This window comes from Salmo salar, chromosome ssa08, assembly GCF_905237065.1.
Source record: "Salmo salar chromosome ssa08, Ssal_v3.1, whole genome shotgun sequence".
NCBI lineage: Eukaryota > Metazoa > Chordata > Actinopteri > Salmoniformes > Salmonidae > Salmo > Salmo salar.
Genome location: NC_059449.1, coordinates 8,743,376 through 8,768,504, shown reverse-complemented (window position 1 = coordinate 8,768,504; position 25,129 = coordinate 8,743,376). Strand labels below are relative to the sequence as shown.

The following is a 25,129-nucleotide window of genomic DNA, read 5'->3' as shown; positions in this document are numbered from 1 at the left end:
AAGAATCTCTGGATTAACTATCTAATGATAGCTAAATGTAGTATTGAATAAATTGGCTAAATGTCTTAATTTACCTGTTAGCAAAGGTGCCAGCTAGATATATTTACATTTACATTTACATTTAAGTCATTTAGCAGACGCTCTTATCCAGAGCGACTTACAAAATGGTGCATTCACCTTATGATATCCAGTGGAACAACCACTTTACAATAGTGCATCTAAATATTTTAGGGGGGGGTTTAGAAGGATTACTTTATCCTATCCTAGGTATTCCTTAAAGAGGTGGGGTTTCAGGTGTCTCCGGAAGGTGGTGATTGACTCCGCTGTCCTGGCGTCGTGAGGGAGCTTGTTCCACCATTGGGGTGCCAGAGCAGCGAACAGTTTTGACTGGGCTGAGCGGGAACTGTGCTTCCTCAGAGGTAGGGGGGCCAGCAGGCCAGTGGTGGATGAACGCAGTGCCCTTGTTTGGGTGTAGGGCCTGATCAGAGCCTGAAGGTATGGAGGTGCCGTTCCCTTCACAGCTCCGTAGGCAATCACCATGGTCTTGTAGCGGATGCGAGCTTCAACTGGAAGCCAGTGGAGAGAGCGGAGGAGCGGGGTGACGTGAGAGAACTTGGGAAGGTTGAACACCAGACGGGCTGCGGCGTTCTGGATGAGTTGTAGGGGTTTAATGGCACAGGCAGGGAGCCCAGCCAACAGCGAGTTGCAGTAATCCAGACGGGAGATGACAAGTGCCTGGATTAGGACCTGCGCCTCTTCCTGTGTGAGGCAGGGTCGTACTCTGCGAATGTTGTAGAGCATGAACCTACAGGATCGGGTCACCGCCTTGATGTTAGTGGAGAACGACAGGGTGTTGTCCAGGATCACGCCAAGGTTCTTAGCACTCTGGGAGGAGGACACAAGGGAGTTGTCAACCGTGATGGCGAGATCATGGAACGGGCAGTCCTTCCCCGGGAGGAAGAGCAGCTCCGTCTTGCCGAGGTTCAGCTTGAGCTGGTGATCCGTCATCCACACTGATATGTCTGACAGACATGCAGAGATGCGATTCGCCGCCTGGTTATCAGAAGGGGGAAAGGAGAAGATTAATTGTGTGTCGTCTGCATAGCAATGATAGGAGAGACCATGTGAGGATATGACAGAGCCAAGTGACTTGGTGTATAGCGAGAATAGGAGAGGGCCTAGAACAGAGCCCTGGGGGACACCAGTGGTGAGAGCGCATGGTGCGGAGACAGATTCTCGCCACGCCACCTGGTAGGAGCGACCTGTCAGGTAGGACGCAATCCAAGCGTGGGCCGCGCCGGAGATGCCCAACTCGGAGAGGGTGGAGAGGAGGATCTGATGGTTCACAGTATCAAAGGCAGCAGATAGGTCTAGAAGTATGAGAGCAGAGGAGAGAGAGTTAGCTTTAGCAGTGCGGAGAGCCTCCGTGACACAGAGAAGAGCAGTCTCAGTTGAATGCCCAGTCTTGAAACCTGACTGATTAGGATCAAGAAGGTCATTCTGGGAGAGATAGCAGGAGAGCTGGCCAAGGACGGCACGTTCAAGAGTTTTGGAGAGAAAAGAAAGAAGGGATACTGGTCTGTAGTTGTTGACATCGGAGGGATCGAGTGTAGGTTTTTTCAGAAGGGGTGCAACTCTCGCTCTCTTGAAGACGGAAGGGACGTAGCCAGCGGTCAAGGATGAGTTGATGAGCGAGGTGAGGAAGGGGAGAAGGTCTCCGGAAATGGTCTGGAGAAGAGAGGAGGGGATAAGGTCAAGTGGGCAGGTTGTTGGGCGGCCGGCCGTCACAAGACGCGAGATTTCATCTGGAGAGAGAGGGGAGAAAGAGGTCAAAGCACAGGGTAGGGCAGTGTGAGCAGGACCAGCGGTGTCGTTTGACTTAGCAAACGAGGATCGGATATCGTCAACCTTCTTTTCAAAATGGTTGACGAAGTCATCCGCAGAGAGGGAGGAGGGGGGGAGGGGGAGGAGGATTCAGGAGGGAGGAGAAGGTAGCAAAGAGCTTCCTAGGGTTAGAGGCAGATGCTTGGAATTTAGAGTGGTAGAAAGTGGCTTTAGCAGCAGAGACAGAAGAGGAGAATGTAGAGAGGAGTGAGTGAAAGGATGCCAGGTCCGCAGGGGAGGCGAGTTTTCCTCCATTTCCGCTCGGCTGCCCGGAGCCCTGTTCTGTGAGCTCGTAGTGAGTCGTCGAGCCACGGAGCAGGAGGGGAGGACCGAGCCGGCCTGGAGGATAGGGGACAGAGAAAATCAAAGGATGCAGAAAGGGAGGAGAGGAGGGTTGAGGAGGCAGAATCAGGAGATAGGTTGGAGAAGGTTTGAGCAGAGGGAAGAGATGATAGGATGGAAGAGGAGAGAGTAGCGGGAGAGAGAGAGCGAAGGTTGGGACGGCGCAATACCATCCGAGTAGGGGCAGAGTGAGAAGTGTTGGATGAGAGCAAGAGGGAAAAGGATACAAGGTAGTGGTCAGAGATTTGGAAGGGAGTTGCAATGAGATTAGTGGAAGAACAGCATCTAGTAAAGATGAGGTCAAGCGTATTGCCTGCCTTGTGAGTAGGGGGGGAAGGTGAGAGGGTGAGGTCAAAAGAGGAGAGGAGTGGAAAGAAGGAGGCAGAGAGGAATGAGTCAAAGGTAGACGTGGGGAGGTTAAAGTCACCCAGAACTGTGAGAGGTGAGCCATCCTCAGGAAAGGAACTTATCAAGGCGTCAAGCTCATTGATGAACTCTCCAAGGGAACCTGGAGGGCGATAAATGATAAGGATGTTAAGCTTGAAAGGGCTGGTAACTGTGACAGCATGGAATTCAAATGAGGAGATAGACAGATGGGTCAGGGGAGAAAGAGAGAATGTCCACTTGGGAGAGATGAGGATTCCAGTGCCACCACCCCGCTGGCTCGATGCTCTAGGGGTATGCGAGAACACGTGGGCAGACGAAGAGAGAGCAGTAGGAGTAGCAGTGTTATCTGTGGTAATCCATGTTTCCGTCAGCGCCAGGAAGTCTAGGGACTGGAGGGTAGCATAGGCTGAGATGAACTCAGCCTTGTTGGCTGCAGACCGGCAGTTCCAGAGGCTGCCGGAGACCTGGAACTCCACGTGGGTCGTGCGCGCTGGGACCACCAGGTTGGAGTGGCAGCGGCCACGCAGTGTGAAGCGTTTGTATGGCCTGTGCAGAGAGGAGAGAACAGGGATAGACAGACACATAGTTGACAAGCTACAGAAGTGTTGTTTCTTGTATTATTGTCTCCTGTGTCTTTAGAGAACTGTTTCACTTTGATATCCTTTTTCTTCTGTCCTGATTTTCTCTTTCTTTTCTTCTGTTAACTAGATATTCTTTGTTGTTCTTCGTTAGCTAGCTAGCTTCTTCCAAAAGAGTCCCTAGCAACTACTTAGCAACTGGTAAACAATTCAGCTAGCTAAGATAACTACAATTTTATGAAAAATAGTAATTTTTCAAAAGCCTATCTTCTTTGTTTGTTGCTTGTTTTTTCTCCTATTCAGTCTTGCAGTTTTCTTTTGCTTTTTTCCGATGTACTTCACTCTAAAAACCATGTAAATTTCAATATTTGTAGGAGCTCATTTTTCAGCTGCTGCTGCTCATGTATCGCTCTGTATCGACTCAGGGTATGACGTGCAGGGATTTGTAGTCTTGCATGATGTCTACTTTGATGCTAATTAGCGTTTTAAATCAGAGTAAATAGAGCTGAATATTGATCACATTCACCTTGTTCGAGAGAGATTTACATGGTTATCAAAACATCACACCAGGGTAATGTTACATGAAACACAGCCCTTATTATAAATGTTTCTAAAATCCCCAATGGGAAAAATGAATGGTTGAAAAACGATTGGAACCATTTCCCTGTTTGACCGCTAGGTTTTAGGGATATAAAAACACCGCCACCACAGATAGAACAATGAGCCAGATTTTCACCAGATGTATTAATGTGAAGCATCCGGTTGGCATTTCCACTCACTTCCAAATATGGTGATGAAAGGAAGCCCAGTGGCCAGAAGTGGAGAAGATGGAGCAATATGGATTTTCCAGCACATTTTCTCAGCTATTACAAATTTGATCTCCATAGAGTTTTCTGTTTCCAGAACTAGAATCTGTAACAGAGTGGATTGTGTTTTGTAGACTTTACTCTTTGCCAAAGTTTACCCCCAAAAATCGTTGTTTAGAATGGAGTTATTGCACGAGCGCACTTCACAGACTAGGCGTCCCCTAACGGAAATAGGCAAATAAATGCTAGAACGCACCAATAGGATCTCACTAGCTTGTACTTGGCTCTGCCTACCTCCTTGCGTGTTCTGACCACTATGATTCATTTGCCCCCATCGGAAACGACAGGCTCTGGTCTATCTTGGGTTAGTATATAGTATAGAAATATTGGTCTCCGCTGTGGGGGTTAGTGGGTTGGGACGTTTTCTTTCCTTTTCCCCATTTTTTTGTATAACGTTTAATGGACTCACACTCCAGTCCAATTGGTGGCGGTAATGCAACTTTTTGGTTGCTAACCGCCATTTAAACCCTAGATAAGTACGGACGTAAACATGACCAAGAACCATTTTCTCGTTAGCGTTTTTATTAGGCCATTTACACGATGGGATTCAAAATATTACTAATTTAACTGCTCAGCATCACATACTTACGTCAGGTAGTCTTTCATTCGCGTTGGAGACAGGACTTGGTTGATAAAGCCTGGCGTTAGTTACATGGATAACATCTAACGTTAGCAAACAATGGCCATGGTTTTTCACACTGAAATAGCCTCCATTATGGAGGTGCTAGCGAATGCAGCCGTGGCAGAAGTCTGTAAACTCGTAGACGACGACTATGCAGTGTTTCGTTTGGAAATAACTCAAAGCCAGAAAGAAAACAGGGCATTGCGGAGGAAACTACAACTACTGGAGCTAAAGGTGTCACGGGAGCGCGCAGAGAGGACAACGCGAGAGCGCGCACTCTCCAGACGTCCCAGTAGTGTCAAGATCCTCGACCGATACAGAGGAATGGAAAGAGGTACATGTGTGACAAGATGTGTTAACCATAATTGGGTCTTGGTCAGTTTTTGGATACGATGCAATAATTCCCCTGATTACTTAGCTATCTTGCACAAAGACACTCATGTTCTAACCATATTCTTGATTTACTGCATTTACTAATTGAAAACAATATGATGAATGGAACATAAATCAATCAATCTAGAAATAGTATATCAAGAAGTTATGCAAAGTGTAACCTTACATCCTGGCCAATTCTAGACAGTCTCAAAACTCAATATTGTACAATATAGCGTTCAGCATTGACAATACCTAACCTAACCATGTCTTTCCCCCCAATCACTCTCTCAGGTGAAGGACATCTCACTGGAGGCCACAGGAGCTCTGTGAAGCCAGCGGGACACAATACATGGAGCGATGACCAACCAATCACTGTTGATGAGAGTGGAACCTCAAACCAGCACGTTATCGTGATAGAGGTTTGTGTAACAGTACATCAAATGTGACCAGTTCATTTCAGAAAGACTCCCCTCAGCTATTCACTTGCTTACATGTACATCCTCATTTATTTGCCATAGCGGAGCTTGTGAGACTTCCCTACGACATTGTTATCCAATTCTACTCATGTACTGCTAATAACCTCCCCTCTTGTGTCAGGATGCAGATGCAGAGGCTGCAAGTCCTAGAGGATCGTCCCTGGTCAAGCAGGAGAGGACTGAAGAAGAGGACCCACGACATAACATCACGGAGGTCAGTGGCACGCCGAATGCCATCCTAATGTCAGAGACTTTAACTGTAACACACAGGCTCTCTCTTGCGCACCGGATCTGTCCACGGATCAGACCCAGAGGGGCTGGGGAGACTGGGCTGTCCTCCTGCTCCTGGCTCAGAGTATCTACCTTTATTTCACCAGAGCCAAAGGGCTGTTAATTCCTGTGTAGATGGTGATGCGTTATACACTGGTGTTGATGATATGTCTTGTTCTTACACTAAAGAGATGGACTTGGCAACATATCCTTGGGTTTAAAGACAGACTGATCTGTCTAGAGGGGACTGGAACTAGTACTTTAGTAGTGTATACTCTGAAGGGTGCCAAGATAAGAAAGGGGAGGGTCTGGTAGATAAAGTGACTGAGAAAGTAGTGGGCGACATTCCTTCCACATGGAATGCAGATAGGCGCCTAGGAGATGGACACTGACAGGACAGAGACTTCTTAGAGTACATGGAAAGCTTAGCTTCACATGGCCTTTTCGATCAGGTATTGAACTCAAACGACAGGGCTAGAGCCCAGGTTCCGGGAGAGGAAGCCACATCAGACAGTAGTAAAGATAAACGCTTCCTCTGCATGTTCTGTAACAAAGGATTCAGCTGCCTCCAGAAGGTGGTTCCACCAGTAGTTCCACACGGGAGAAATCCTTCAGCTGTACCCAGTGTCACATGCACTTAGCCCAGGCTGGCAACCTGAAGAGGCACCAGAGGGTCCACACTGTGGAGAAATCCTACAGCGGCCCCCAGTGTGAGAAGAGGTTCTCCCACCAGCACGATCTGAAGGTCCACACGGGGAAGAGGCCGTTCGCCTGTACACACTGTGGGAAGAGGTTCTTAGAACAACATAGTTTCACTTTGTTATGATGGGGTATTGTGTGTAGATAGCTGAGGAATAGTTTTTTTAATGTAATCCATATTAGAATAAGGCTGTAACAAAATGTGGAATAAGTCAAGGGGTCTGAATACTTTCCAAAGGCGCTGTAGTGTATTAATGACACCTTGAGCTGTCCTAACCAGTTAAGAGTTACCAGCAGGTGCATTGATAATAGAAAAATGCAGTCAGTGGTTCCTGCGACACATGCAATTGCTTTGGAGTTGTTGAAAGAATGTTAATATTGATACATACATAAATAAATAATCTAGACCTACATGCAACAATACATTTTATTTTAAAATGATTTCACATGAGCCCTATTTCACATGATATGCCTAAATTATTATAACCACATAGGCTAATAAAGAATCACATATTTTTATTTTTATTATTTAAGTAACCTACATCATGTTATTTTAAGATATCCCTTTGGAGCGCAATATCATGTTGTTAAAAAATATAGCGAAATGGGGAATGCCTTTTAAGTTGTGAAATTGAAGGCATCTAGGGCCTATGTTCAATTTGATTGTGTTCGAGGAAAATTATACATCTTTCAAACGTTTTATGCAACACTTTCGGCAAGTGATTTCATGCCAACTGTGCCAAAGCGAGTTGTTAAACAGGAGTGACGAGTGTGTTGATATAACGGTGTAATTATAAAAATTCTGCTTCAACCATCAGGTTATGCATGCCAACATATTTTCCAAGAAGTAAGAGTAGGCAAATAGATTTTATCAGACAAAAATGAGATCAAACGTTTTACCATTGCAACATGTGATGTACAGTCACATTCACCGTGGTTGTGTGAAGCTTGCACAGAGCCCATATCCACAAACCATCTCAGAAAAGGTCGTAGGAATCATTTTAAAACCTGTTTTCAGACAACAACAAAAAACTCCCAGCTCAGAGTATGTTTTAGGATGATGTTCTTGACAGTGTCCAGACAAACTCTGAGCCAGGAGTAAAATCCACTCATAAATGTTTCTCTGCTGGTAATCTGAACAGTTTGAGTTACTGCAAAGGAAAGATGGTGATGACGCCCATTAACATTGTTGCAAATGATGGGGTATAAACTATCGCAATGAGGCATCGCCAGCTTTGAACGCTTCAGACTACAACGGTGAATGTAACTGTCCGTCAAGTGTTGCAGTGGTTAAAACGTTTTATAACTTTCACCTGACACGAAAACTTTGCCTTCTCTTAATTCTTTCCTAATGTTGGCATCCATAATCTATTTTTTTTTTTAACAAATTCTGAGATTTTTTTATAATGTGATAGGCATATTGTACTGAATCCTACAGTATGGTTATGGTTGGTAAAAGTAGAATTTGGATTGCTGTTATATCAACACACTCGTCACTCCTGTTCAACAACTCTCTAAATTACCTTTGGCACAGTAGACTAGGCATCAACTCACCTGCCGATAATGTTGCATAAAACGTTTGAAAGGTCATTAATCACCAAACGCATAGGCCCTAGATGCTGTCAATTGCTTATAAATCAATTGCCCAACTCATAACTTGAAATAACATGATGTATGTTAATTGAATAATCAAAAGAAAAATGTTATTTATTAGCCTAGTGGTTATAAGTATTTAGGCATATCATGTGACTTAGGCCTCATGTAAAATCATTGTCAAAAGCGCAAAAGATAGCCTACTGTTTGTTGCATGTTGATCTATACTGAACAAAAATATAAACACAGCATGTAAATTGTGTCCCATGTTTCATAAGCTGAAATAAAAGATCCCAGAAATGTTCCATATGCACAACATTTTTTTTTTCTTTCTCAAATGTTGTGCACAAAATAGTTTACAGCCCTGTTAGTGAGCATTTCTCTTTTGCCAAGATAATCCATCCACCTGACAGGTATGGCATATCAAGAAGCTGATTAAACAGCATGATCATTACAGAGCTGCACCTTGTGCTGGGGACAATAAAAGGCCCTTCTCTAAAATGTGCAGCATTGTCAAACAACACAATGCCACAGAGAGTGTGCAATTGGCATGCTGACTGCAGGAAGGTCTGCCAGAGAACTGAATGTTAATTTCTCTACCGTAAGCCGCCTCAAACGTAGTTTTAGAGATTTTGGCAGTACGTCCAACCGGTGCCACAATCACAGACCATGTGTATGGCGTCATGTGTGCAAGCTGTTTGCTGACGTCAACGTTGTGATCAGAGTGCCCCGTGGTGGGGTTATGGTATGGGCAGGCATAAGCTATAGATAATTAACAATTACATTTTGTTGAAGGCAATTTGAATGCACAGAGATACCGTGAAGAGATCCTGAGGCTTATTGTCGTGCTGTTTATCCGCCACCATCACCTGATGTTTCAGCATGATAATGCAGGGCCCCATGTCACATGAATCTGTACACAATTCCTGGAAGCTGAAAATGTCCGAGTTTTTTTCATGGCTTGCATACTCACCAGACATGTCACCCACCCATTGAGCATGTTTGGGATGCTCTGGATGGAAGTATACGACAGCGTGTTCCAGTTCCCGTCAATATCCAGCAACTTTGCACAGCCATTGAAGAGGAGTGGAACAACATTCCACAGGCCACACTCAACAGTCTGATCATCTCTATGCGAAGGAGATGTGTCGTGCTGCATGAGGCAACTGGTGGTCACACTAGATACTGACTGGTTTTCTGATCCACGGCCCTACCTTTTTTTTAAGGTATCTGTGACCAACCGAGGCATATCTGTATTCCCAGTCATGTGAAATCCATAGATTAGGGCCTAATACATTTATTTCAATTGACTGATTTCTTTATATGAACTGTAACTCAGTAAATGTATTGAAATTGTTGCGTTCATGTTTTTGTTCAGAGTAGATTATTTATGGGTTGATCATATAGAAATATCAAAATATTCGATCAACTCCAAAACAATTGCATGTGGTGCAGGAGCCACTGACTCTCTGCCTTTTCTTATAATCAAGACACCTGCTGACAACTCTTAACTGGTTAGGACAATTCATGAGGGTTCCTAAATATCTGTCGACTAGAAGAGGCTTCATGCATAGCTTTTATTTTCACCCATAAGAGTAGGAATAAAATGTCTCTATTCTCAGCACTTACAACCAATTTTCTAGTGTAAGACGCTTTGTGGATACAAGCCCTAATCTTGAGTTGTCTTAATAGTGGGGCCATGCCTTTTGAATTAGCAAACCAATAAAGAGTGTGAAGTGATCAAATCAACTAGCACGTCTGCATAGTATCAAATCAACTAACAAGTTTGCATAGTACTCATAGCAATCCCTCATTGCCCAATCAGAAGATGCTCCATAGCAGGGTTCTCATATCAGATTTCTTGATCCAACATCCTCTCACTCTGTATCTCTTACAGTCAGTAGACATGGAGGATGGGAAGCCTGATCTGCTGCTGGTCAAAGAGGAGACGATAGAAGACGAACCAGAGAGCATTGATCTGCTGAGTGGACTAAAGATGGGGGAGCAAGGTAAGGGAGCAATACATACAGCCTACATACAGTAATAGTTCTTCAATAGGAATAGCGATGCACCTGGCTATTATTTATTTATTTTCTTCATTCATAAAATGAAATCAATAAACCCTATGTTTACATACAAAAACACAATGTATGAACTTGACCAAGTAATTGAGTCAAACTCCCTATGCAGTTTTCTCTGCCATGTTTTTAAGACCTATTTTCTAACCTTTTCCTGAGGTGGTTGGCTGGAGGCTAACAGAGGAGACTGGGCGGCCATCGTGGATTCCCAGACCCAGACAAGTGCAGTCAATGGCTCGGGGGAGAACATCCCTGAGCAGGCCAGGACTAGAGGCGAAATAGTGGAGGTCAGTGGATGGGACAGCGTCTTCAACTCTGGGCTGGGGAACAACGCTGTTAACCACAACCAGAAACAGACAGTCGAACACAAAACAACAACCAAACTTAGTCTCCATGACAGCAGACTGGCTGAAACCAGGGCGAGTCGTAGATTTGGTCCGCGGGGACGGGGAGATGTCAGTATGCAGCAGGAGAAAACAGACACAGACTCGGCTAGCGATGCTCCGTCCTGCTCCTATAGTTGTGATTCAGAGAGACAGGTGGCGCTTCAGGTTAACCCCCTAACAGGTGCTGCCTTCAGCCTGCCTTCTATAGGATCTATCAACTGGAACATGGATCCTGAGACAACACAGACACTTCCTGGCCTTCATCCTCCTCACACTCTCCTTATGTTAAACCAGACCTCAGACAATGCCAGTTCATCAACACTAAATGGTTGCACAAGCCCATTGACAAATGACAGTAGTAGAGACGAAATCAGTAAAGGTGGCAGCGCCAAAGAGAAACGCTTTCCGTGTTCATTTTGTGGGAAAGCCTTCCGTTTGCCCAAACAGGTGGAGATCCACCAGAGGATGCACACAGGGGAGAAACCTTTCGGCTGCCACCTGTGCCGGGCCAGTTTTTCAGACTCGTCCAACCTGAAGAGGCACCAGAGGGTCCACACTGGGGAGAAACCCTACAGCTGCCCCCAGTGTGAGAAGAGGTTCTCCCGCCAGCACCATATGAAGATGCACCTGAAAGTCCACACGGGAGAGAGGCCATTCACCTGTACACACTGCGGGAAGAGGTTCTCAGAGAGGAGCTACCTCAGGGTACACCAACAGAAAATGCACACGGCCCATGTATAGTGACATGTAATGTAGTAGTACTACTACTTAGTACTAATTCTGTTGGTTTTGGATATAGTTGGGAAGTGGATGAGGTGAACTGAAGAAATAATGAATATAATGAGACATAGAAGATCAGGGGTTAGCAACAGGATTTGGGGGATTTGTTTTTGGTAATAAAAAAAAAGACCAGGAATTCAGCTGAAAGCATTCCCACAAATAAAAAAATAAAAGTATGTCAATGTAATCAAGGTATGAAATTCTTGTTATTTTTCAATACAATCTCTTTGGGCTTAGTTGTGGTCATTTTGCAGTGTACAAATTATAATTATTTTCCATCCCCCTGACCATTCGCTTCGAGAAAGATTCAGCCCGCAGCTGAATCTAGTTGCCTACCCCTGGAGTACCGTAAATTCCGCAACTTTTTTCCCAGGCTTTGAACCTCGCGGCTTAAACAATGACGCGGCTAATATATGGATTTTTCCCTCTTTCAATTTTTTTTTCTAAAAAAAAACACATTCTGTGACGTGCTCAGTTTTTTGGCGGCATGAAGCTTTCATTAGACCAATGAAATTGCCGAACGGGTTAAGGTCAAACAACTTTTTTGTTCACTGTTTAGATTAAATCGAGCGCTCTCAAACTTTCCATCATTCTGATTACGGTAGTCATTTTGTCACCATCATGGCAAAGACACGGAGAAATGCATATGATGCAGCTTTCAAGTTGAAGGCGATTGATCTGGCTGTTGGAAAAGGAAATAGAGCTTGGTCTTAATGAGTCGATGATAAGACGTTGGAAACAGCAGCGTGAGGAATTGACTCAGTGCAAAAAGACAACTAAAGCTTACTGCTAATTTTTAATTTTTTGTTACAAGCTGTGTTTCGTTAAAGCCTGTGTAAAGTTCATTTGTTTCAATGTACCGGTAGGCACCTGCGGCTTATAGACATGTGCGGCTTATTTATGTTCAAAATAATTCAGGTGCGCTTAATAGTCTGGAAATTACGTTAGATGATATGGTCATGGTTCGGGTATACTAAAATGCTTCATTGATGAGCGGGACAACCTTGTCCTGTTGCTTTGATGCTGGTGTTTTTATGAGGAAATGATAATGCCTTAATTCATGTTTACTTATACTGATCATGACAATGGTGTTAAACTCCAGGACAACAGTTGTGATAGTCCATTCCATAATGTCCATTTTACTTTGACCTGTCCTGTTTTTAGGTTATGTATCTTTTGTTAACATGACCGCAAGCTCTTTTATTTTAATTGAGCGCCATTTAGGTTAGGCCATTTGATCGGAGAAACCTGCATTATGTAAAAAGTGTCCGTCTCATTACCATTGTCATACATTTTATCTCCAACCTGTAGACTACAGAAAAGGCCACACACTCTTTCTACCAGATCCTAGATCTGCTGCATGATTTATGTTAGATCACTTTTTTTGACTGAATGTTGGTTGAGCGCTGCAGAGATGCATCTTTCCAACAGCACCCTGGAGAGGCGCGCTGGGAATGAACAAGCAAAATATTTTACGCCCCTGCCTTTGACAAAGTGGGTACTGCTTATCAAAGGGCGGCATCACCGCTCACTTAAAAAGCCCATATGCCATTGTTTTGTGGCAGAATTATGTGAGGTTTTATGTGTTTGTGTTGGAGGTGCGTCTTGGTCTGTTTAGCTCAGAAAATGCCGCCCTCATCAATCTGCCGCCATAGGCGGCCCCCTAATCCTGCCTAATGAGTGGGCAGGCCATGCCCATAGCATATCATAATCACATCAATAAATTGGTTATAACAAAACTCTGAACACCATAACACCAAAATGGATGCAGAGGACATGACAAATAAACTGAAAAGGGGGGAATATTTACAGGTTGCTCAGGAGGTAAAGGGAAAGTGGAATAAATGTGACTAGTTGTGGAAAATACTGGAGATCAAGAAAACGGAGGTAAGAAGCCAGCACTGCATGCATATTATGTGTAATAAAGTATAAGTGTACCAGAGAGTCTGTTATAACGGGTTTTTTTTCAAGCTGTAATTACAGCAAAGACTAAAAACAGAATTTATTTGTGAATGCAATTTCCGAAATGGAACGGTTTATTTATTGTTTAAGCTAATTATTCCAGGCTCGGTATATTTTAAAATTAAAATGCTTGAATGCATTTCAAATCATGAATAACTCGTATGCTGTGTGATGAGATGAACAAATGAATGATTGATTGACTGATACAGTAGCCTATAGAAGTATTGAAATGTAGTCCTAAGTAAGTTATGGTATTGACTAAACAGGCCTACAGCTCGATGGTGGTTATACAAGGCTGCTATACTAAGCCTACTAATGATAATGACATGACTTATAATTATAATAGTAATAATAACAAGGAGATCAAGAAAAAGGAGTTATAATTTTTTACAATTTGGTACAGTGTAAACACTCAATTATAAATAATACCAGAGGCTGTTCTATCAAACAAAAAAGTGTAAAGCCTTTATTACAGAAAAGCAAAGATTAAAAACAGGCATTTACAATGACTTTACAATCAAGTCATAAATTCCTTGCAGAGACTCTTGTCTCTCTGACCATGCAGTATGGGAGAGGGTCACAGTAGCGCAAAGGAACTCTCCTGCCAAATACTCCTACCTCCCCGAATTGGATAATTAAACATTGTTCCTAATTTGGAGAATGTGGAAACGGTCGGTGGAGAAGCCAGCTACGACCCAGTCCATTTTGTTTCATGTTTGGGACCTCATTAAAGACAATACAGCCACATTACCCTAACTCTGTTTATACAGGTTCCTCAGTTATGAGGCTTGCATCTGAATGTTGGATAAAATGTTTGACAATGTATAAGAATACTTTTGAAAAGATAAGTGTGATTTAGTCTTCTAAAATGAAAAGTGTTTGTTTTATGGTAACGTGTGCCCAGTCAGTGGCCCCGCCCAAGTGAATAGACATTGGTTGGAAATGATGAACCAACCCCTTTTCCACTCTAGAATAAAAGCCCCCGTGAAGAAAAGTCACCTCAGTTCCAAATAATGTGAGGACTTGTCCTCATGTTTAAAAAGGGCTAATTCTAATTCAACCCTACAGGCCAGAAAATGTGAGAGCACGTGAAATGGTATGAACTCTGAACTATTGATCACTCAAGAAGAAGGGAGTCCTAGATTACAGCCTAACAGACTGCAGCTGGAAAGGTAGCAAATCTAGTAAAAACATTGACCGACGCAGAAAACCACAACTTCTCACCCCACGACGACCCGGCAGAATCTACAAAGGACAATGGCGACCTCGACTGGGCAAACCAGAGCCTCACAATACCAGTTCAATCGTAAATACTGATTACATTCCTTTATCGAACGAGCGAATGTTAAAGTGCTAAGTCCTATGTCCGATAGAGACCCATGTCCCTTTGTATTCCTTGCCCCCCCCTTTGTCCTCTCTGAATCGATAGTGTTATAACCAAACTGCTTTTGTTTCGTCAACTAGGGACGATGTTTACTGTATAATGTTATTATGTATTGTATATTCTGTAATTGTTTAATTAGTAAATAAATAATTGAGCCAATTTGGGTATGGATGATTCATAGTAAAGGCTGGGTTTGTGCAGATAACCAAGAATTTTACGACGTTCAGATGAGGCTGATATTAGATAAAGAATAATTAAATTCTGATTGACAGCTATTGATATAAAAGATCTTCAGATCTTTAAGAGTGGATTCGGGAGATAGAAGCTCTATATAAACTAACTCTTCTGTGGTGCCCCAGGTTATTAATGAGTTAATTGTTGCATGGTTTAATTAAATCACGTAATCAATCAAACGTTAGGTAATCGATTTGATAAAGTAGCTTGTCATCACATTAAAGAAGTCAGAGACACGACACTTGGGCTCTTTAGTGACCACAGAGTCAGGACACCCGTTTAAATGTCCCATCCGAAAGACAGCACCCTACACAAGGGCATTGGGATAAAAAATGTATTGACCAGAGTTTCCAATTCACACCTCACACTCGTACAGGTTACCCACTTGTACATGCAGTGAAACAGGACAAATATAAGCATTCCCTATTTTACCTTTTTTATTGGATGTAAGCGATGTCCCCATGCTCCCTGGCAGCCTTCATTTTTGGGATCAGTTATTTTCGCCTTTTGCGCACAGCTTCAGAATAGTCCTTGTTTAGGAAGATGTTGGTTCCTCTCAAGTTCTTGGCTCTCTCCAGAACAGCCACCTTGTCCTTGTTCCTCGGAACTTTATCACTACTGGTGATATATTTTCCAGTCGTGTGGGCTCGCTTGACCTCAATCTTTCTTGATCCATCTGCAACTTTCCATCAATCATTTTCCTCACTCTCTCCTCGGACTCCGTCCAGGTCTCATGTGGAGACTATGGGATTCCATCCACAGCGATGTCATTTTGCCTTGATTGTCCTTCTAGGTACTACCATTTCCCTGTCATTATCAACATCGATTCACAGACAGTGTTGTTGTCTTTTCTCTTGGACTCAGAGTTAGTTATGTTGCTGCCGTCTTTTTTTCAACTCATCAAGCTCTCCCTAGGAGAAATGCAGACTGTTTTTCAGGTCGTGGACCTCTCTGGTGAGATTGTCCATTCTTGAATCTACCAGTATCTGGACAAAGCTTTTGAAGCTATTTTCCTTCAGTTGTAACAGCTCCTTGTAGAATTATTTTTGTTGGTTTAAAAGATCTTTCACCTGCGTAAGTGTGACACGGTCCTTTTCTTTGTTTGTGATAATAGCAGCGTAGGCTATCATTGGTATACCGCGTAGTTCCAGCCCCATCAGTTCGCCCTTCACACACACACTCACAGCCCAGTTCAGTCCGTTGACTGTCTATGTATCTCTTTTTTCTAATTGGGGGAAATCCCGTGGGATCTGTTGTCTACAACAGAGGAATGTGAACTAAACTCTCTTTCATGACCACATGCTCTGCTGAAATGAAGCTGAAATGCAGTACATTTATCAAATTCAACTGCCTAAATATATAATTTGTTGCTGTTTTGCATTGTATTGTAACATGCTGTTAGATACCTGCAAGGGATAAGAGAGTTGGGTGTAGATAATCTTTCTACAATGAGTTAGCAAGCCGGAAATGTCAGCGTTTCCAAGTTCCAACTAGCACCTGAATGCTGCATTATTCTTGCTAGGTCATGCTTATTCTTTCTAGCTTCTCAGTGGTCTGCTAACGTTAGCTAACAATGGCTAACTGTATGATTTTACACACTCAAATAGCCTCAATCATGGAGGTGCTAGCGAATGCAGCCATGACAGAGATCTATAAACTCGTAGACGACGATTATGCACTGTTTCGTTTGGAAATTTCTCAAAGCCGGAAAGAAAACAGGGCAGAGCCCCACCTGTTTAGCAAAAACAGTCGGGGCTCTTTTTTGTGCCTGTTTTGCATGTTATTTTGGCATTAATACATGTCACATATCAGTTTGCAAACAATGTAAAATAAATAAATAATTGAGTTAATAAAGCCGCATACAAACATGGTCTCTTTTTTGCTTTCTTGAGTAAGGCAAAAAGCTTATTTCTCTCAAATGTTGTGCCAAAATTTGTTTACATCCCTGTCAGTGAGAATTTCTCCTTTGCCAAGATAATCCATCCACCTGACAGGTGTAGCATATCAAGAAGCTGATTAAACAGCTTGATTATTACACAGGTGCACCTTGTGCTTGGGACAATAAAAGGCCACACTTGTCAATGTGCAGTTTTGTCACAGAACACAATGCCACAAATGTCTCAAGTTTTGAAGGAGCGTGCAATTAGCTGGCTGACTGCAGGAATGTCCACTGGAGCTGTTGCCAGAGAATTGAATGTTCAATGTCGTTTTTGAAAATTTGGCAGTATGTCTAACCGGCCTTAAAAACACAGACCATGTGTAACCACGCCAGCCCAGCACCTCCCCATCTGGCTTCTTCACCTGTGGGATTGTCTAAAACCAGCCACCTGGACAGCTGATGAAACTGTGGGTTTGCAAAAACTGTCAGAAACCGTCTCAGGGAAGCTCATCTGCGTGCTCATCGTCCTCACCAGGGTCTTGATCTTACTGCAGTTCGGCATAGTAACCGACTTCAGTGGGCAAATGCTCACCTTCGATGGCCACTGGCACGCTGGAGAAGTGTGCTCTTCCCGGATTAATCCCAGTTTCAACTGTACCAGGCAGATTTCAGGCAGTGTGTATGGCATCGTGTGGGCGAGCGGTTTGCTGATGTCAACGTTGTGAACTGAGTGCCCCGTGGTGGCGGTGGGGTTATGCTATGGGCAGGCATAAGTTACGGACAACAAACACAATTGCATTTATCGATGTCAATTTGAATGCACAGGGATACTGTAACGAGATCCTGAGGCCCATTGTCGTGCCATTCATCTGCCGCCATCACCTCATGTTTCAGCATGATAATGCACAGCCCCATGTCGCAAGGATCTGTACACAATTCCTGGAAGCTGAAAATGTCCCAGTTTTTCCATGGCCTGCATACTCACTCTACATGTCACCCATTGAGCATGTTTGGGATGCTCTGGATCGACGTGTACGACAGAGTGTTCCAGTTCCCGCCAATATCCAGAAATTTCGCACAACTATTGAAGAGGAATGGGACAACATTCCACAGGCCACAATCAACAGCCTGATCAACTCTATGCGAAGGAGATGTTGTGCTGTATGAGGAAAATGGTGGTCACACCAGATACTGACTGGTTTTCTGATCCACGCCCTTACTTTTTTTTTAAAGGCATCTGTGACCAACAGATGCATATCTGTATTCCCAGTCATGTTAAATCCACTTTTATATAATTTTTTGGGACTGATAACCTTACATGAACTGTAACTCAGTAAAATCTTTTTAATTGTTGCATGTTGCGTTTATATTGTTGTTCAGTGTACTTGGTGTTACCTTAGATTGTAAACTGTCATGGTCCAAAAATATAGATTCAATGGTTGTAAAGATGGAGAGTGGTCTGTCTGTGATAAAGAGATGCTTTGCTTTTTTGACACCACGCTCCACAAAACAAGTCCTGCAGGCTCTAGTTTCATTTTATCCTGATTATTGTCCAGTCGTTCTTCATTCAAAGACTCAATTTGCGTGATGTATTGTTGTCTCTACCTTCTTGCCCTTTGTGCTGTTGTCTGTGCCCAATAATGTTTCTACCATGTTTTGTGCTGCTACCGTGTTGTGCTGCTGCCATGTTGTGTTGCTACCATGTTGTTGTCATGTTGTCTTGCTCCATGCTGTGTTGTCATGTGTTGCTGCCATGCTATGTTGTCGTCTTAGGTAGTGTTGTGTTGTCTCTCTTGTCGTGATGTGTGTTTTGTCCTATATTTTTATTGAATTTATTTTTAATCCCAGCTTGTCCCCGCAGTAGGTCTTTTGCCTTTTGGTAGGCCGTCATTGTAAATAAGAATTTGTTCTTAACTGACTTGCCCAGTTAAATAAAGGTTAAAAAAAATAAAAGTATGGTCAAGTCCTGCAGGCTCTAGTTTTATCTGATCTTGATTATTGTCCAGTTATATGGTCAAAATACAAATACCTCATAAATGCTATAACTTCAATTTCTCAAACATATGACTATTTTACACCATTTTATAGATACACCTCTCCTGAATCGAACCACGTTGTCCGATTTCAAAAAGGCTTTACAGCAAAAGCAAAACATTATGTTAGGAGAGTACCCAGCCCAAAATAATCACACTGCCATTTTCAAAGCAACTAGCATGCATCACAAATATCCAAAACATAGCTAAATGCAGCACTAACCTTTGACAATCTTCATCAGATGACACTCCTAGGACATCATGTTACACAATACATGCATTTTTTGTTCGATAAAGTTCATATTTATATATAACAACAGCATTTTACATCGGCGCGTGACGTTCAGAAAATATTTTCCCTCAAATGCTTCCGGTGGATCAGCGCTACAATTTACAAAATTACTATTCGAAAACATTGTTAAAATGTAATATTGTCATTCAAAGAATTATAGATTAACATCTCATGAATGCAACCGCATTGCCAGATTTAAAAATAACTTTACTGGGAAATCACACTTTGCAATAAACGAGGTGCTATGCTCAGAAAAATAGGCTAGGCGATACAGGTTAGCGCCATCTTGGAACCATCTAAAATCAAATATACTATTTGTATACTAAATATACTATATACTAAATATTCCCTTACCTTTGATTATCTTCATCAGAAGGCACTTCCAGGAATCCCAGGTCCACAACAAATGTAGTTTTGTTAGAAAAAGTTTATAATTTATGTCCCAATAGCTCCTTCTTGTTAGCGCGTTCCGAAGGCTACTCATAATGTACGAGGCGCACGGGACTTGTCGTCACGAATGTGCAAAAAATATATATTTACGTTCGTTCAAACATGTCAAACGTTGTATAACATAAATCTTTAGGGCCTTTTTCAATCAGAGCTTCAATAATATTCAAGGCGGACGATTGCATTGTCTTACTAAACGTTTCGGAATGAAAGGGTACCCATGGGCGCCCGCGTCATAGTAGTAATGGCCCTCCCCCTATGACCAAGTTTCCAAGCCTCTCTTTCGGTCAGTTTTTACCGGAGAAGACTCAAACCACTTTGTAAAGACTGTTGACATCTAGTGGAAGCCTTAGGAAGTGCTAAATGAATCCTAACTCACGGTGTGTTTCATAGGCAAAGTGTTGGTGATTCCACAAATCAGATTTCCACTTCCTGCATGGAATCTTCTCAGGTTTTTGCCTGCCATATGAGTTCTGTTATACTCACAGACACCATTCAAAGAGTTTTAGAAACTTTAGAGTGCTTTCTATCCAAATCTACTAATTATATGCATATTCTAGTTACTGGGCAGGAGTAGTAACCAGATTAAATCGGGTACGTTTTTTATCCGGCCGTGCAAATACTGCCCCCTAGCCCCAACAGGTTTAAGCTGCAGCTGGCCCAGAACAGTGGCACTTTTTGCTCTTCATTGTAATCGGAGGGCTAATATCAATACTCTTACCTGTCTCTCTTGTCTAAGAGTTGAGGAATGACTGCATCACTTCTTGTTTTTTATAACAAACATGAATGTGTAACAAAATTCCAAATTGTCTGCATAGTGAACTTACACACCGCACTGACACATGCAAACTTACCACACCAGACATACCACCATGGTTATTTTCAGTCCCCAGGTCCAGAACAAATTTAAGGAAACGTACAGTATTATACAGAGACGGGATTGCATGGAACATTCAATTTCATACAGCGCAAGTGAACAGCAAACCTGGTTATCAAAAAACATATAAATCAACACCTCACGACACAACGCCTCTCCCCCATGTCACCAACTTGTTGTGTGGATGTATTGACGTGTGTAACTGATTAATGCACACACACACACACGTTAATGTATGTAAATTGTCTTTTGTCTAATGTCTTTTTCATTGTGTTGGACGCCGGTAAGACTAGCTTTCGCCATTGGTGTCGGCTAATTGGGCTCCTAATTATTAATGAAAAAATCCTCTTCATGATAACTACAGTATCTTTCAAACTCAGAGCAGAATTGTTTAGAAAGAACAGTGTGTTAGCAAGAACATAGTTGAACAAACATTTTATTACATCTACATCACCTCAGTAAGGTAACTATTCAACTGTCCTTGTTCTAGCTTCGGATTACTGTCTCTGAAAACAGTTTACGCAAACCCATTTCAAAGGACAAGTTAACAAAGGGTTAATGAGGGGCATGTGGTTAATTACCCTCCTAAGCAGTTTGAAGAGCCATCCAGTCACTCTGCAATCTCAAGTACAGGTGCACATTCGTTCATGTTTAATATTCTACCCCAGGCATCACACGACCTTAAGCCTTCAGGCCATTTGACACGGTGACGTACGTCAGTATAAATACAGCTAACTTTGAGTGTGACTTGTTTTGCCTGGCTACCCAAACGCTATGCCAAACGCTCCGCATTGAGTCTGGATCTGAGTACCTCCCTGACAATTCCTAAAACGCAAACACATTCTATCTGTTCTGATTAGCCCCAGAAACTGATGGGTTGGGCCTGAGCCAGAACACACATTGGGTAAAGCTGCGTTTTGAAAATTCATCATTGTCTTTGATACTGACTGGTTAGAAATGATCCAATCGCTGATGACTTTGTTTTATGAAACACTCCTCATTTTGACGTCACCACAAACGACTTCAATGATGGCAGTCTCAGACTGAATATGTAGCGAACGATAGAACAGCGGAACAATTCAGTTTGATTCGTCAGGCAATGATTTGTGTGGCTGAGGAAGTCAATTATTGAGTGGCAATGTTTGCGACAACCATGGAAGATGCATAACAATAATGCACATAAAAGACATGGGAGATGAACGTTGATAGAGGGGAGGATGACAAATATCTGATTAGGGAGAAGTCCAACCTACTACCCAGTGCCATGGGAGGGCTATAGGGGAAAGTGCCACAGTAGAGGTTGTTTTTGGACCTCTTCCTCGATGAAAGCATGACCTTGGGGTTATGTCATCTCAGCAGACTTGGCTTGTTATAAAGCTGTTATAAAAAGAGGGTGTATTTTGATCACCTATTTTTAGTAAATAAAGGAACAGGTACAACCTGATTGTGCGTGTGTGTGTGGGGGGTATTATAACAGTTGTAAAAATAAAAAAAAGAGGGACATATTATTATGAATAGAACATAGGCAAAACCAAATTCAGAGGGGGAATATAGTGTTACTCTTCAGTAACATGACAGTGTTTTGGCTATGCCAGCACACCAAACAACATGTCTGTAACATGTGAGAATGTGAGTTTACCCAGATGCTCAACTGAGGGACTTGGTAATCCCCCCAAAACTCCAGGACATTTCACATGTGAAATATAATATTTCAGCTAAATAATTGTTTCCAGATATCGCCTGTGTACATCTCAAGACACACTGCTATGATTTCTCCCTGTTGTGGACACTCCTATGTCTGATAAGGTAACTCAGGAATGAGAAGCTCTTGTAACATAGCTTACACTTGAAGGGCTTCTCCTTGATGTGAATGGTCTGGTGCTTCTTCACATAGGTCGCCTTAGCAAAGCGTTTCCCACAAGTGGGGCAGGTGTATGGCTTTTCTTCGTCCGTGCTAACGCTCGGCCTCCCACGTTGTGATCCAATGACACCAGAGGAGGTAGAAGCAGGAGCCACCACCCTCATGTGGTTAGTCTTTGAGCTCCCTCCTTGACCTCTAGCCATTGGTTGGGTGTTGTTGGGATTGTGTGTTGTGTTATAGGTTAGGTACCTCTTGTGGTGAACGCCCATCCTGACCCTGTCTGTATTGGTGGGGTAACCATGAGGTAATTGAGGAAGGCTAGATCCAGGTCCAGGACTTCTATTAACCCAGTCACCAGGCATTAGACAAGACCCTAAAGGAGAAGACAGACTTGCTGCTAGACTACCACCAGGGGGGTCTCCCACTACTCTCTCTGAAGGCTGAAGCCCAGGGTGACCTGCTCTGTCCATCATGGATACTGTGGTGTTTGTATCATAGGAACAGGAGGGTCTATCTCTATCAGCTCCAGGCCCTGCTTCATCCCTGCACTGAGACTGTGGAGAGAAGGGTCTGGGCTGCAGACTGGATCCCTGACTGGAGCCTCTGTCTCTCTGATGACCACCTGGACTGAGGTTGTTCAGTCCACCTGTCCACTGATTGTGTTCTGTGTATTGGTGGAGTCTCTGTACCTCGCGATTCGGTCCCCGTTCCGACTCGGGAAGGAAGAGCGACGGCTCCTGATTCAGGGTCCTGATCAGGAGCCAGGGCTTGTGACCAGCCACCTCAGAGGCCCAGTCTCTCCTGCCAGCAACACCAGATATCCTCAGGTCTTCATGGACTGCAGACTGTAAACACAAATTGTACAGAAGTGCATATACAATGTTTATTAAAGAAACTCTTTGCTGTACACACAGAAACATGACATGATAATTATCCAACGTTAACCACAGTCAAATCCGTCTCTGACACTGATGCAAGTACCTAACAGTATGAAGCCATTGGAGTTTATTATAAAAATTGTCTGTCACGCTCGTCGTAAGAACTGGACCAAGGCGCAGCGTACGTAGAGTTCCACATGTTTAATCAATGAAACTCACACAAAAAACACAATAAAGAATGACTAAAACATGACGTCTGGAGTGCTCACAGGCAACTACACAAAAACAAGATCCCACAAAACATAGTGGGGAAATGGCTGCCTAAATATGATCCCCAATCAGAGACAACGATAAACAGCTGCCTTTGATTGGGAACCATACCAGGCCAACATAGAAACAGAATGACTAGATAGAAACACCCCCCCTAGTCACACCCCAACCTAACCAAAATAGAGAATAAAAAGTCTCTCTATGGTCAGGGCGTGACACTGTCTATATGCGTTGATTCAATAATTCAGTTTAACGTTTTGGTTCGACTGAGAGAAGGGAAACTCAGTCCCTGCAATAATACCAAAATAACCAAGTCAGTCAGCACAGAGTCAATTTTGTATTTATTTTCAACAAAATGGTCATACAGTACACTCAACTTTGAAGTACAGTACTTTCATTGCACAAAACGATACGTGACAAAAATAATAACTTTTCTCACTATGGTAACGCTTGACTTTTTCTGTAAATCTGGTACCCTCACTTTGATAAAAATGTATTTTAGAATACTATGGAAAAGGTTCAACATTACACACATCTTCATGTCAAGTAAACACAAATTAAGGCACTATAATTTCCTCATTATAAAACACCAGCATCAAACAATAGGTCAGGGTTGTCACTTTTCAATAGTGTAGAATTTTTAGACAGCATCACACCAACCATCACTACATCATCTACTCTGCTTCATCATACTCATTCTTTCCTCAATTCACCTACATTACATGTCACTATACTCTATACATGGGCCGTGTGCATTTTTTTGCTGGTGTATCCAGAGGTACATCTCATTCCGAAATCATGGGCATTAATATGGAGTTGGTCCCCCCTTTGCTGCTATAACAGCCTCCACTCTTCTGGGAAGACTTTCCACTAGATGTTAGAGTATTGCTGCGGGGACTTGTTTCCATTCAGTCACAAGACCATAAGTGAGGTCAGGCACTGATGTTGGGCGATTAGGCCTGGCTCGCAGTCGGCGTTCCAATTCATCCCAAAGGTGTTTGCTGGGGTTGAGGTCATGGCTCTGTGCAGGCCATTCAAGTTCTTCCGTACCGATCGACAAACCATTTCTGTATGGACCTCGCTTTGTGCACAGGGGCATTGTCCTGCTGGAACAGGAAAGGGCCCCTACAAAGTCTAGAATGTCATCAATGTATGCTGTAGCATTAAGATTTCCCTTCACTGGAACTAAGGGGCCTAGCCCGAACCATGAAAAACAGCCTCCGACCATTTTTCCTCCTCCACCAAATTTTACAGTTGCCACTATGCGTTGGGGCAGGTAGCGTTCGCTTGGCATCCACCAAACCCAGATTCGACCATTGGACTGCCAGATGGTAAAGTGTGATTCATCACTCCAGAGAACGCGTTTCCACTGCTCCAGAGTCCAATGGCGGCGAGCTTTACACGACTCCAGCAGACGCTTGGCATTGTGCATGGTGATCTTAGACTTGTGTGCGGCTGCTCGGCCATGGAAACCCATTTCATGAAGCCCCCGATGGAACAGTTCTTGTGCTGACGTTGCTTCCAAAGGCAGTTTGGAACTCGGTAGTGAGTGTTGCAACTGAGGACAGATGATTTTTATGCGCTTCAGCACTCGGTGGCCCCGTTCTGTGAACTTGTGTGGCCTACTAGTACTACTTTGCTGCTGAGCCTAGATGCTTCCACTTCACAATAACAGC

The 25,129-nt window shown here is 43.2% G+C and overlaps 2 protein-coding genes across 14 annotated transcripts in view; one reads left to right on the top strand and one right to left on the bottom strand.

Annotated features, from left to right (window-relative positions):
- LOC106610073 (zinc finger protein 214) overlaps positions 1-25,129 on the bottom strand; it is an 844,054-nt gene that overhangs the window by 423,346 nt on the left and 395,579 nt on the right. The window contains exon 7 of one of the 4 annotated variants that reach the window (XM_045723138.1): positions 20,140-23,150. The exons of 2 other annotated variants lie outside the window; for them this stretch is intronic. In XM_045723138.1, coding sequence (XP_045579094.1) covers positions 22,209-23,150 — 942 coding nt within the window. In that variant the 3' untranslated portion in view covers positions 20,140-22,208. Of the gene's footprint in view, positions 1-20,139; positions 23,151-25,129 lie in introns of those variants that run through there. One more of the 4 variants, XM_045723141.1, reaches the window with a different exon arrangement.
- The window catches only part of LOC106610072 (neurotrophin receptor-interacting factor homolog), a 437,457-nt gene that overhangs the window by 44,457 nt on the left and 367,871 nt on the right, over positions 1-25,129 (top strand). For 2 of the 10 annotated variants that reach the window (XM_045723131.1, XM_045723132.1), the window contains exon 5: positions 9,990-10,101. The exons of 6 other annotated variants lie outside the window; for them this stretch is intronic. In XM_045723131.1, the coding sequence (XP_045579087.1) occupies positions 9,990-10,101 (112 nt within the window). Of the gene's footprint in view, positions 1-4,024; positions 5,014-9,989; positions 10,102-10,329; positions 11,524-25,129 lie in introns of those variants that run through there. 2 more of the 10 variants (XM_014209240.2, XM_045723123.1) reach the window with 2 other exon arrangements.